This window comes from Chlorocebus sabaeus, chromosome X, assembly GCF_047675955.1.
Source record: "Chlorocebus sabaeus isolate Y175 chromosome X, mChlSab1.0.hap1, whole genome shotgun sequence".
Taxonomy (NCBI): Eukaryota; Metazoa; Chordata; class Mammalia; order Primates; family Cercopithecidae; genus Chlorocebus; species Chlorocebus sabaeus.
In genome coordinates, this window is record NC_132933.1 from 128517646 (window position 1) to 128532230 (window position 14585).

Consider the following 14585-nt stretch of genomic DNA (forward strand, 5'->3'; position numbering starts at 1 on the left):
GGGCCCAGGAGCTGACCCCGGCCCTGCAGTTCCCTTCCGGTGCGGCATGCAGAGACGCAAAGCCCGGGCCACGACGACGACCCCTCAAGTACCGACGACGACCCCTCAAGTACCGACCGATGTTTTAAGAAACCCTCAAACAGATTGAGTAGCGCTTCCCTGGAGGCGGTTTTCTGGGCAGGTGCCCAGACAGTGCCCAGGAGCTGACCCCGGCCCTCCCGCTCACTTCCGGTCCAGCACGCCGAGACGCGAAGCCAGTGCCAGGTCTACTACCCCTCAGGTACCGATGTTTTCAGAAACCGTCAAACAGATTGGGTAGCGCTTCCCTGGGGGCGGGTTTCTGGGCAGATGCCCATGTTGAACTCAGTGTGGACTTGTGGCGTCTTGCGGTTCTGTACATTAATATGACAGCCGTAATTCCATCCTGCTTCACCACGCACATGCGTTTTCTCTCCTCTTAGGGGCCCTGTTTTCTGTTACAATGGATCGAGATTTAGAACAGGCTCTGGATCGCGCAGAGAATATCATTGAAATTGCCCAACAGAGACCTCCTAGAAGGAGATACTCACCTAGGGCGGGAAAAACTCTGCAGGAAAAACTTTATGACATTTATGTAGAAGAATGTGGAAAAGAGCCTGAGGATCCTCAGGAATTGAGAAGCAATGTAAACTTGTTAGAAAAGCTTGTTAGGAGAGAATCCTTGCCATGTTTACTGGTCAATCTATACCCAGGCAATCAGGGGTATTCTGTGATGCTCCAGAGAAAAGATGGGTCCTTTGCAGAGACCATTCGACTCCCTTATGATGAAAGGGCATTGCTCGACTACTTGGATGCAGAAGAATTACCCCCTGCTTTGGCCGATGTCCTTGATAAAGCTTCAGTTAACATTTTTCATAGTGGGTGTGTCATAGTAGAAGTTCGTGACTACAGGCAGTCCAGTAATATGCAACCTCCTGGTTACCAAAGCAGGCATATTCTCCTACGTCCAACAATGCAGACTTTAGCCCATGATGTGAAGATGATGACAAGAGATGGCCAGAAATGGAGCCAGGAAGACAAGCTGCAGCTTGAGAGCCAACTGATCTTAGCGACAGCTGAACCACTGTGTCTTGATCCTTCTGTAGCAGTCGCCTGCACTGCAAACAGGCTGCTGTACAACAAGCAAAAGATGAATACCGACCCGATGAAACGGTGCCTCCAGAGGTATTCGTGGCCCTCTGTAAGGTCACAGCAGGAGCAGTCTGACTATCCACCTCCTCCTGAGCTGAGAGTGTCGACTTCTGGCCAAAAAGAAGAAAGAAAAGCAGGTCAGCCTTGTGAGCTGGACATTGCTAAAGCAGGACGTTGTGTAGACATGTGGAAACGTAGATCCTGTGATTTGGCTGTGCCTTCGGCAGTGGATGTGGAGAAACTTGCTAAAGGGTGTCAGCCTGTCACAGCTGCTGAGCCACAGCTCTCAGTCTGGCCAGCCCAGGAGGTAGAAGACCCTTTCGGATTTGGATGGGAAGCTGGCTCTCAGGCCTGGGACACCAAGCCAAGCATCATGAAGTCGTTTAATGATCCACTTCTCTGTGGTAAAATACGGCCCCGTAAAAAAGCCAGGCAGAAGAGCCAGAAGTCTCCCAGGCAGCCCTTCCCAGATGACCATGCAGCTGGTCTCAGGCCTGGGTCAGAGACTGATACTGGGAGGGCAGTGAGTCAGGCCCAGGAATCGGTGCAGAGCAGAGCCAAAGGTCCAGGCAAGGTGTCACACAGCTCCAGTGGCCCAGCCAGTGTCAGTCAGCTGTCCTCATGGAAAACACCAGAACAGCCTAAGCCTGTGTGGGTCCAGTCTTCAGTATTGGGGAAGGGAGAGAAACATCCACCTCCCCAAAACCAACTTCCCTCAAGCTCAGGAAAGAACTCCTCAGGTACCAGTTTTCCCCCACAACAGGCAGGCAGCTCTCTTAAGCGTCCTTTTCCTGCTGCTGCTGCCGCTTCTGCTGCTTCTGCCGCGTCTCCTGCTGCTGTAGTTGCTGCTGCTGCTCCTGCCGCTTCTCCCACTGCTGCTGCTGCTGCTGCTGCTGCTCCTGCTCCTGCTCCTGCTCCTGCTCCTGCTCCTGCTCCTGCTCCTGCCGCTCCTGCCAGTGCTCCTGCCACTGCTCCTGCTCCTGCTCCTGCTCCTGCTCCTGCTGTAGCTGCTGCTTCTGCAGCAGCAAGTCATTCTCAGAAGCCCTCTGTGCATTTCATTCAAGTTAGCAGGCCCTATCCAGCTGCCCAGCCCCCCACCAGATTCATAAAAATAGCCCCAGCCTTTCAGGTCAGGACAGGCTCCACTGGCCTAAAGGCCATCAACATGGAGGGCCCAGTCCGGGCAGCCCAGGCTTTGGGTAGCAGTTTCAAGCCTGTGCAGGCCCCTGGCTCGGGTGGCCCGGCTCCTGCAGGAATCAGTGGCAGTGGCCTTCAGTCCTCAGGAGGTCCACTACCAGATGCAAAGCCCAGTGCAGCACAGGCATCTTCTCAAGCACCCCTTCAGTTTTTCCTAAATACTCCTGAAGGTCTCAGGCCCATGACTGTCCTCCAGGTTCCACAGGGCTCCATGGTTTTGAGCAGCACGCAGCAGCAGTTCCATCAGCTGGTTTCCCTGCAACAGCTCCAGCAGCCCACAGCTGCTCACCGTCCTCAGCCAGGGCCACAGGGTTCCGCACAAGGTATGAGCACTCAAGGGCAGGCCTTCCCTGCTCAGCAGCTTCTTAAGGTGAACCCCACTGGCGCAGGTCGTGGTCTGCAGCCCCAGCCCCAGGCAGCTGTGTTGGGTCTTCTTGGCTCTGCCCAGGTTCCTCAGCAGGGTATCCAGCTCCCCTCTGTCTTGAGGCAGCAGCAGCAGCCACAGCTGCGGCTGAAGCTGCAACCACGGTCACAGCCGCAGCTGCCACAGCCACCGAAGCTGCAACTGCAGCAGCAGCCACAGCCACAGCAGCAGCAGCCACAGTCACAGCAGCCACGGCGACAGCCGATCCAGCTCCAGACGCAGCAGTTGAGAGTCCTGCAGCAGCCAGTGTTTTTGGCAACAGGCGCTGTTCAGATAGTGCAGCCACATCCAGGTGGGCAAGCAGCGAGCCAGTCGGTAGTGCAGACGAAGGGAGGCAAGCCAACCCCTCCAGCGCCCTGAGGCTTGTGGTCGTTTGTCTCTCTTTTAAAAGCACAGGAGCACTGACCCAAATGAATTCCCAGTTTTTACTTGAGTTTTGTGTTTTCTTTCCTCATGTTTTGGTATTTTACATTTTAAAATACACACTTTACACAGAAGCACAATCCACTAATTTTTATTTAGAAACAGGGAAGTGATCTCCTAAAGGAGCATTGTTTTGCTTAAGTTACTCCTTTTGTTGTCATTGCTGTTGATATAATTATTTTTAATATAGTATTTTAAAGTGTCCAAATCCCAACCAGTTTGAGTTTAAACTTGTGAAGTGTATAATTTCTCTAAAGCCATAAGATGGCAATACCAACAATGTTAGTATTTTAACAAGATTTTAATTTTAAGTTAATATTTTAACAAGAAGAGTGCAATTTAAATTTTTTTAAATGGTGGTAAAAACATATAATCTAAAATGGACCACCTTAACTATTTTAAGTGCGCGGTTCAATAGTATTAAGTCCACCCCCACAGTTGTGCCGCAGGTTTCCAGACCATCTTACAACACTGAAACTCATGCCCATTGAATACCAGCTCCCCATTCTCCCTTGCCCAGTCCCTGGCAGCCACTGTTCTGCTTTCTTTCTCTATGAGTTCACCACCCTGGCCACTTCATGGAAGTGGAATCATATGGCATTTGTCATTTGATGTGTGTCTTACCTCACTTGGCATAATGTCCTCATGATCTATCCCTGCTGTCTCATGTCACATGAAGGTCATTGCTTTTTAAAAATGGTCTCACTATACATAATATATATGAAAGGGACCTATGAACTCTGAGAAACCTCTTTCAGAAGAGTGTAATTGTATTTAGATTAATAGGTTTATGCACAATATATGGAATGGAATTATTACACATTCATTTTGAAAAATAAAATGAAAGTACAGTACAGTGATGCTTGTTACACTGCAGTTGAGTACATGGGAGACTTCCAAAGCTATGGAATGGAATTAGTGGCAGATTTGCTTGTGTGACAGTCCCCTGCCCTTTCAAAGGCCCTGTCTGCACCTAGTGCTCCACAGAGCGAGGCTCTCTTGCTGGCCTTGAAAAGGCTCTTCTTGGATGTTTTGTGTGCTCTCTCTTTATAAGATCATTTACATTTTTTGTAGTTTGTTTTCAAGAAGTTAATAGTGAAACATTTGAAAATCCATTTTATTGGTTTGCTTTTCAAATATTTGTAGCCTTGTTTCTTAAGTAGAACCCCTGTCTTTTTCTTTGTCTTTTTCTCTTTGTTGATGCGTCATCATCAGTTGTTCAGCCGTTTCTGCTCCCTCATTTTTTCCCTCATCGCAGTGAGACTCAAAGAAACATGAACTTTTGTGCGCTTTTGTTTTCCCTTTCTTTTTCCTTTTTTAACAACTAAGGGGTAATCACAGAACAACCAACCATTGTAAAGTACAGTTGTAAAGTGGCATTTAGTACATTCATGATGTTGTACAACTACCCCTCCTGTTTCCAAAACATTTTCATCACCCACCAAGAAGTCTCTGTATCCATTAAGCACTAGCTTGTCATCTTCACACCCCCAGCCTCTGGCACCCACCAATTTGCTTTCTGTTTCTATGGATTTACCTAAATATCTCCTGTAAATGTAGTCGTACAGTATGTGGTCTTTTGTGTCTGGCCTCTTTCACTCGGCATAATGTTTTTGAAGTTCATCTATGTTGTAAAATGTATTGTTACTTCATTCCTTTCTGTGATTCTGTGGTTCAATATTCCATTGTTTGTATACAGCACATTTTTGTTTATTAATTCATCTGATGATGGACACTTGGGTTGTTTCTACCTTTTGGGCGCTGTGCATAGAGCTACTGTCAACTTTCATGTACAAGCATCTGTTCTAGCACCTCATATTTTGCTCTTTTACAACCTTGAAGGGCACCCTCTGTAATACTTGTTTTTCTAGGTACACATGTATATTTCTCTGTTTTTTGCCTTAATGAAATAGAAGGAAATTTGATCTGGCGGTTCCAAAAGACATCAGTAAAGAGACAGGTATCCAGTGAATCTTACTTGGTGAACCCTTTTACTAATGCGCTACCGATGCTGTTAAAGATTTGACCAACTTCAAGTAAACACATCGAATTTCCCAAGTGACACCAAGTCCATCAGAGCAGCCTGAACATAACTGGGAATGGTGCCTGCACTTTTAAGAAGCGAACCAGTGCAATGACCAGTTGTAGAGAAGAGTTTATGCATGGCCTTCAGAGCTAAGCAGTGACCTGAACTCCATATATCACCAAATTTGGTGTAGCTTTCTCCTTTGCCCTCTGCTTTTTTCAAGTAGTACATGGAGATAGCAGCTAAATTTGTGCTTCAGTGATGTGACCTTCCCTTCCCAGGCAGGCAAATAAATTGAGTTTTGTTTCTGATTATCATTTGGTGGTCTTTATTTCCTTATAATGATCCTCAACATGGTTGATAATTGGATGTAACTGCCACAATGATGAAGAGGAAAGAATATAACCCTTGAAATGAAACCCCAGAGTATGTATTTATTTAAACACCTATAGAAGGAGGATTTTCCACAGTAATGTTGGAGATGGGGGAGAAGACAGACCAAAGAAAAGTAAAAATGCCTCTTTAGGACCAAGATTTTATTCAACCCTCATCTCATTGTGTCCTTCAGCAATTTAAGCTAGATTTACAGAATAGTGAAATGTCAATAGATGAGTACACAATGGAAAGAATGAGAAATAGCTTGGTGCAAAAGTAATTGTGGTTTTTGCCATTACTTGTTTTTTGTGTTGTTTTGTTTTGTTTTTTGTTTTTTTAGATGGAGTTTTCACTCTTGTTGCCCAGGCTGGAGTGTAGTGGCACAATCTCGGCTCACTGCAACCTCCACCTCCTGGATTCAAGCGATTCTCCTGCCTCAGTCTCCCTAGTAGCTGGGATTACAGGCATGTGCCACCACACCTGACTGATTTTTTTGTATTTTTAGTAGAGACGGGGTTTCACCATGTTGGCCAGGCTGGTCTCAAACTCCTGATCTCAGGTGATCCACCTGCCTCAGCCTCCCAAAGTGATGGGATTACAGGTGCGAGCCACCACACCTGGCCAGTTTTTGCCACTACTTTTAATGTCAAGAAGCACAGTTACTTTTGCACTAACCTAATAGAGGCAGGCTCAATATTTTAGTGGCTTATTGCCCTATCCCAAGTCAGAGACCAGGACACAGACCAAGGAGATGATAGAAATAAGATTGCAAGAGAAAAGTATTGACCAACCCAGGAAGTACAGATATTTGAATCTGCACAGAGAATTTGTACTTATTTATAAGTGACAAGTTTAAATAGCTGTCATTCTGTATTAGATTTCTGTTTTGGGAAAAACACCCAATTCTAAGAAACTTATCTCTTAAAAGCAATGGTAACATCTTAGTGAACAGGCTGTCTTCTGGGTCCCACTTCCATTTCTCCCACCTGTCAGCTAATACCAATATTGTTCATTTTTGTTGCATGCTGCCTCCCTGAAATGTCACCAAGACAACCTGTTGATTAGAGAAAGCTGATTTTATTCTTACTGGTAAGATAGAGGACTACTTTGATACAGTCTTAGTAGTATTGCAAGCCATGAAATATATTTTTCCATAAAATCTAATTAAAATAATTCTTCATCTCCAGGACTTTAGTATTTCATCTGCAGGGAAAATGTACTTAGCTGCTTTCATTGCATCCTGATAAACACGTAGGCATAAAATATAGGATCTTTTCCCCTCTGTTCTTTCTACGTGCTAGACACTGTTCTCTTTTACATGTTTCACTCACTGAGTTCTTGCAAAAACCACTTACAATTATAAAAGAGGAAACAAGGCATGGGGCGCTTAAGTAATTTGTTCACAATCACCCAGCTGCAAAGTATCAGAGCCCAGATTTGGACCCAAGCTTCCCGGGGTCAGAGACCACATTCTTTCCCACACAACCCTCTTTACTGCCTCACTGAGGGCAAGACGTAGGCCTGTCCCAGGGGGCTTACAATATGGTTACAGAGACCCCATGACGTGGATGAAATGACAGATGGCAGTCTGTTATTTCGCTGTATGTTGGCGTTTGAGGGGAGCTTATACGTGACATCTCTGCCATAGGTTGACACCAGCTGCAAAAGAGAGGGATCCAGCAAACAGCTGGACATCAATATATCTCTTTATTAGTGATGTTCATATATTCAAGGACATAATTTAGATCTGGCTTCCTCACTCACAGGCAGGGCTGGAGGCAGGGCTGCTGTGGGCTGCAGATCCCTCCCATGATCCTGGCCGCCCCACTGGGGAGAACTGAGTGGGCAGGGAGAGCCCACTTTACTCTAATGAAGAGCTTCTTAACCCCTAGACAATAGGCCTCTTTGGTATTTGGTGAAGCCCATGGATCCTTTCTCAAAACAACTTTTTTTTTTTTTTGAGACAAGTTCTGACTCTATTGCCCAGACTGGAGTGCAGTGGTGTGATCTTGGCCCACTACCACCTCCACCTCCTGGGCTCAAGCCATCCTCCTACCTCAGCCTCTGGAGTAGTTGGGACTAAAGGCGCACACCATCATACCCAGCTAATTTTTTGTTTTTGTTTTTGTTTGTAGAGACAGGGTTTTGACATGCTGCCCAGGCTGGTCTCAAACTCGAGAGCTCAAGCAATCCACCCACCTAGGCCTCCCAGAGTTCTGGGATTGCAGGCATGAGCTACCATGCCAGCCTCAAAATAACATTTTTAAGGGCATAAAATAAAATACATGGTATTACAAAGGAAACCAGTTACACTAAAATACAACCCTAAAAGTATATACTGTAAATACATTCATGATAAATAATCTATGTGTTCCTTTATTAATGCATTAAATAATAAGACAACAGTGGGACTAATTACTACCATAATTTTGAAGTAGTGATGAGCTTAAATGATATTTTGAGATATCTGCGACAAGTGAAATTTCATAAGAAAATATCTCTGATTTCTATTAGCTACAAATTTATAGACACTGGTAATACTGCAGTTTGTTGTCTATATTCATACTTGCAGGAAATACTGAATTTCAGTTAGAAGTCAGATAAAATGGCCAGGCGCGGTGGCTCATGCCTGTAATCCCAGCACTTTGGGAGGCTGAGGCGGGTGGATCACCTGAGGTCGGGAGTTCGAGACCAGCCTGACCAACATGGAGAAACCCCATCTCTACTAAAAATACAAAATTAGCCATGCATGGTAATGCGTGCCTGTAATCCCAGCTACTCGGGAGGCTGAGGCAGGAGAATCACTTGAACCTGGGAGGCGGAGGTTGTGGTGAGCCAAGATCGCACCAGTGCACTCCAGCCTGGGTAACAAGAGTGAAACTCTGTCTCAAAAAAAAAGAAGAAGAAGAAGAAGTCAGGTAAAATTACAATGTAAGGTTTTTTTCTTATTAAGTTCATGGGTCCCCTGAAAGTGTCAACAGACCCCAGGTTAAGAATTGTTGCTCTAATGGAAGCTCCGCCCCCTGGAAACAGAAGAAATAGGTAATAAAGCATTGCCCCCAGCAGTATATGTTATACGAACAAGACTACAGGTGGTGATCAAGTTTGCTTAAATTGTACGCAGTGGCCAAATTATTAAATGGTTATCATAGCAGCTTAGAAAGTAGTTACTTACAAGGCATGCATTATCCATTTAATCCTCAAAACAATTCTATTGGTGGCTGGTATTGTTAACTCAGCTTTCAAGTGAGGAAACAGAGAGGTAAGTGTAACTTGTCAAAGGTCACACATCTAGTTAATAGAGAAGCGAGGATTTGAATCTAGGTAGTCTGGTTCCAGAATTCATTGTCTTAACCACTAAAGTGAAGCTGCATATAAGTTTAGAGAGCTAGTCTAGAAAAAACTAGGGCTAAGTATAACTACTGTTTATAAAATTGCTTCCATAGGAAAATACTTACAAATAAATCCTTGGGAGATGTATTAGTCAGGGTTCTCCAGAGGGACAGAACTAATAGGATAGATATATATATGAAGGGGAGTTTATTAAGGACTGTTAACTCACATGATCACAAGGTCCCACAATAGGCCATCTGCATGCTGAGGAGCAAGGAAGCCAGTCCAAGTCCCAAAGCTGAAGCACTTGGAGTCCAATGTTCGAGGGCAGGAAGCATCCGGCATGGGAGAAAGATGTAGGCCAGTAGGCTAAGCCAGTCTAGTCTTTTCACAATTTTCTGCCCATTTTTATTCTGGCTGTTCTGGGAGCTGATTAGATGGTGCCAACCCAGATTAAGGGTGGGTCTGCCTTTCCCAGTCCACTGACTCAAATGTTAATCTCCTTTGGCAACACCCTCACAGACACACCCAGGATCAATACTTCCCATCCTTCAATCCAATCAAGTTGATACTCAGTATTAACCATCACAGGAGACAACCCTTCCATAGATTAGAATATACAGAGATCAGGAACTATGGAACACTGTATTGTTGTCTGTTATCTACTGTACTGAAATAAGCAGAATTATCTAAAAATGACCTCATTCTGAGTTGCCTGTACCATAAATCAGCTGGGGCTGGAACAGAGTAGGGAAGGGGCCTTCTACTGAACCCAGCTTCCTATGGGACCAGTGGCTCCCTTCCTCTGACCAGAAGGCACATAATTTCTAACGGGCTCTGTCAAGAACTGGGAAGGGTCTGAGGATTTACCTTGCTTGCAAGCTAATCAGTTAGCCTGCCACAGTTTCATGCATGCTGGCAGAAGACACAAGAATATCAGGTCAAAGAAAAATTACTTTATTACTCATAGCACAATAGAAAGCATGAACCTCAGGTTTGCATTGGTTCCTCTGCCCCCCAAGTTCCATGGGAGTAACACAGAGAAGGACCCAGGTGGATGCTGCACGTGCAGTGGATGTGTGTCACAGATGAGGAACCCACGCTTAGAAATACTATTTTAGCTGGGCGTGGTGGCTCACATAATCCCAGCACTTTGGAAGGGATTACAAGCACAAGGTGGGCAGATCTCTTGAGGCCAAGAGTTCAAGACCAACCTGGCCAACATGGTGAAACCCCGTCTCTACTAAAAATACAAAACTTAGCCAGTGTGGTGGTGCGTGCCTGTAATCCCAGCTACTCGGGAGGCTGAGGTTCAGGAATTGCTTAACCCTGAGAGGTGGAGGTTGCAGTGAACCAGGATAGTGCCACTGTACTCCAGCCTGGGCGACAGGGTGAGACTCTGTCTCAAAAAAATAAAAATAATAAAAATTAAAATTAAAAAGTTTTTTAAAAGAACATACTATTTTAAAGGGGGCTGCAAGCAAACTTGCCCAATTGTGTTCTCAAATAAGACAATCATTTTTATTCTTTTTTTTTTTTTAAGTTGTTTAGAGACAAGATCTTGCTCTGTCGCCCAGGCTGGAGTGCTGTGGCTCAATCATAGCTTGTAACCTCGAACTCCTGGCCTCAAGGGATCCTCCTGCCTTGGTTTCCCAAAGCTCTGGGATTACAGACATGAGCCACCACACTTAATCCTTTATCTTTATTATACTGGTCAACAAAAAAGTTTGCCCTTGGCTCCATAGGGACACACTATACGAACTTCCTTCAAAAGTTAATTCAGAATAAAAACTGTTAGTGCCTCTACTCACAAGACATGCAGAAACACACAAAAACCCATGGAGAAGTGGCACCTCCCAACAGAGGCCAGCAGCTGGAATTCCTAGATAACTCCTTTAAACAGGTAGCATCCAACTCCAGACTTCCTGGCACTCAAGCAGTTTATGTGTCCCTTCATTAATAAAGTTGTCTTCTCATGCTTACTCTATAAAAGGAGAGCAGTAAGGGGGCAGGTCCCTCTACTGGAACGTGGACACACACTATATATCCAAGAGGGTGCCGTGACACTGGCACTTTTCTCTAATGGATAATGGAAGGAAGGGGGACTGGGCCTTCTCTTCTCTTTTTACCCTGGTCTTGTTAAGTTTTCCTTCCCCTAAATAAAGGTGATGACTTAAAATTAACTCCAAGTCCTGATGCATGACGAGTGAGCCCCAAATGGTATCAGTACAATGGATAAAGAAAAGTAACAAGACATCAAAGAAGTCCCAGCAGACCAGGTGTGGTGGCTCATGCATATAATCTCAACACCTTGGGAGGCTGAGGTGGGAGGATCACTGGACCTCAGGAGTTCGAGACCAGCCTGGGAAATATAGCAGGACCTTGTCTCTAAGAAAGAGAAAGAAAGAAAGAAAGAAAGAAAGAAAGAAAGAAAGAAAGAAAGAAAGAAAGAAAGAAAGAAAGAAAGAAAGAAAGAAAGAAAGAAAGAAAGAAAGAAAGAAAGAAAGAAAGAAAGAAAGAAAGAAAGAAAGAAAGAAAGAAAGAAAGAAAGAAAGAAAGAAAGAAAGAAAGAAAGGAAGGGAAAGAAAAGAAGAAAGAAAGAAAGAAAGAAAGAAGAAAGAAAGAAAGAAAGAAAGAAAGAAAGAAAGAAAGAAAGAAAGAAAGAAAGAAAGAAAGAAAGAAAGAAAGAGAAAGAAAGAAAGAAAGAAAGAAAGAAAATTAGTCAGGCATGGTGTCACACACCTGTAGTCCCAGCTACTTGGGAAGCTGAGGTGGGAGGATCACTCGAGCTCGGGAGGTCAAGGCTGTAATGAGTGGTGATCACACCACTACACTTCAGCCTGGGTGACAGAGCAAGATCCCATCTCCAAATAAAAAAAAAAAAAAAAAAGGGAATTCCCAGCAGCCAAAAGGAGGAAGATCAAATAAGGCAGGCACTCAGGGAAACAGAATTGCTAGAGGACAAAAAACAAATTTTTTAAAATAAAACTAAGAAAAAGAGATTCAAATACAGCATTAGGGTGACCAACAATCCTGGTTTTCCCAGAACTAAGGGAGATCCAGGGATGTGAGGCCTTCAGTGCTAAAACCAAGACAGTCCCGGGCAAACCAGGATAAGTTAGTCGCCCTATACATGCATGCATCCTCCCACACACAAAAACTTTCTGTAACTAGGTGAAAATGATTTCAAAATTTTAAAATACAGTAGATCTCCTTGCATCCTGCCATTGCATCCGGAGTTAGTAATTTGGGGGAAGGAGAAGAAATAAACACACTATCTCAAAAAAAAACACAAAAAGATGGAATTATAAAAATAAGAGACTTGGAAGATAGAGACAAGCAAAAATAGGAGATCAAGGAGGGGAAAAACGAACTGATGGCAGATAAGCATGATTATGCGAGTATATTGGCTCTTGAACGACGCAGATTTGAACCTCATGGACCCACTTATAATGGGGAGTTTTTTTCAACCAAACTCAGATCAAAAATATGGTATCCGTGAGATGTGAAACCCGTATATACAGAAAGCAGACTTTTCATATACTTGGGTTCTGCAGGGCTGACTGTGAGACTTGGCTATGCACAGATTTTGGTAAATGTTAGGGTCCTGCAACCAATCTCTCATGTATAAAGAGGGATGACAGTAATGAAGGAAACTTTTCTTGAACAAAACAAAGATCCAAGTTTACAGATTGAAAAGCTGCACTGAGTTCCCAGCAGTTCCAGGAGGATAATAGTAGATAATCTACACACTACAGTACATGAAATTGTTGCTCAACAGACATTTATTCCCTCCCCTTCTCTAACATGGGTGAACAGTACTTCCTTAACTCTTGACTTTGGGTTTGGCTATGTGACTCACTTTGGCCAATGGGATGTTCATAGATGTGATTCAAGCAAAACTTGAATTATACCTGCATAGGTGGCCTCACCACCCTGTGTTCCTGCTTTCTGCCATGGGAAGAGCATGTTTTGGGAGGCTCCTGATCCAACCTGGACCCAATCTGGAGCCTAGATTTGTAGGTGTGTGAAAAAGAATAAATACTTATTGTTTAATGTCACTGAGATTTTTGTGGTAGTTGGTTATGCAGCATTATTGTGACAATAGCTGACTGATATATATACTTAATGTATACTGTGATAAAATTCTGAGCTGTCAAGAACAAAAAATAAATCTTGGCTGGGCACAGTAGCTCACACCTGTAATCCCAACACTTTGGGAGGCTGAGGCAGGAGGATAGCTTGAGCCCAGGGGTTCGAGGCTAGCCAAGGCAACATGGCAAGACCTTGTTTCTACAAAAAATATTTAAAAATTCGCCAGGCACGGTATCCCACTCTGGTGGTCCCAGCTACTCCAGAGGCTGAGGTAGGAGGATCCCTTGAGTCCGGGAGATGGAGGTTGCAATGAGGCAAGATTGTGCCACTGCATTCCAGGCTGGATAACAGAGCAAGACCCTGTCTCAAAAACAAAATAAAATAAATATTAAGCTTCCAGTCAGACAGAGTAAGTTATCTACAAATAAGAAGAGGCTGGGTGCAGTGGCTCAAGCCTGTAATCCCAGTACTTTGGGAGGTCGAGGCAGGCGGATCACTTGAGGTCAGGAGTTCAAGACCAGCCTGACCAACATGGTGAAACATCATCTCTACTAAAAATACAAAAATTAGCTGGGCGTGGTGGTGTGCACCTGTAATCCCAGCTACTCAGGAGGCTGAGGCAGGAGAATTGCTTGAATCCAGGAGACGGAAGTTGCAGTGAGCCGAGATTGCGCCACTCCACTCCAGCCTGGGTGACAGAGCGAGACCCTGTCTCAAAAAAGAAGTAAGATGAGTACTGGACTTCTCATATACAATGTTGGAAGTCCTAGGAACTAAAAGATGTTGAAAAATCATCTAGAGACTACTGAGAGTAAAGTACTGCAACCCAAGAATCCCACACCCAGCCAATATTTCATTCATCTATCAGAGGGAAAAAAGATCTCTAAGGATTTTTAAGAATAAAAAAGTTTTAATAACCACATGATTTGTTTGAGAAAAATACTCAAGAAATCATTCTAACCAAAAACAAAGTGAACAAAAACAGAAGCCTCAAGTACTGAAGCTTAAATTAAATGGATAGTGATTGTATTTCTGAAAATATGTAATAAGTAGTTTAATCTAAATTGATCATAAATGAATATCTTAGAATCTGCAATATGAGTACTAAATAAGAATTCTTAAAAGGAGTTGCTGCAAAGGCAAATTTAATAATAATCCAGAACGAAACTATTTTAGAAAAAAACAGACATTAGATGTGGTGGAGTGGAGGGGGAAGGAGAGTTAACATACACTGACAACCTCATCTTATTAGGGTAAGGGGTGCAAGGAAAAATAGACTGTTGGGTGAGAAAATAGTTCGGGGGCTGTGTTTTCAAGTAATGGTAACAAAATATGCAATTGGTTATAAATACCAGATGATAATAAGTTGCAATTAAGAGAATGGAAAGTACAATGCAACTTCCAAATTAGCCAGGGCAAAAAAAAATGGAATGGATAACAATTTTATAAAACTAACAAAAATAAGGAAAAGGAGAAAGAAGAAACACCAAAGTAAAAATGATATAGAATAAATATAATATGGAAAAAAATCAAATATATCAG

General features: G+C 43.8%; 1 protein-coding gene across 2 annotated transcripts; it reads left to right on the plus strand.

The window, feature by feature from the left end:
- The first annotated feature begins 481 nt into the window (after positions 1 to 481).
- On the plus strand, positions 482 to 3151 carry LOC103231725 (transcription factor SPT20 homolog-like 1). 2 transcript variants are annotated; one of them, XM_073013261.1, is made up of 2 exons: positions 482 to 1995; positions 2128 to 3151. In XM_073013261.1, the coding sequence occupies exons 1-2, from the start codon at positions 482 to 484 to the stop codon at positions 3149 to 3151; spliced, it is 2538 nt and encodes an 845-aa protein (XP_072869362.1). The 2 variants fall into 2 exon arrangements, with proteins under 2 accessions (XP_072869362.1, XP_037842541.2); XM_037986613.2 differs by having other exon boundaries at positions 482 to 3151.
- Positions 3152 to 14585: the final 11434 nt, after the last annotated feature.

What these genes read in the sequence shown, in the direction of transcription:
- LOC103231725 (XM_037986613.2), top strand. Translation starts at nt 482, where the DNA reads ATGGATCGAGATTTAGAACAGGCTCTGGATCGCGCAGAGAATATCATT.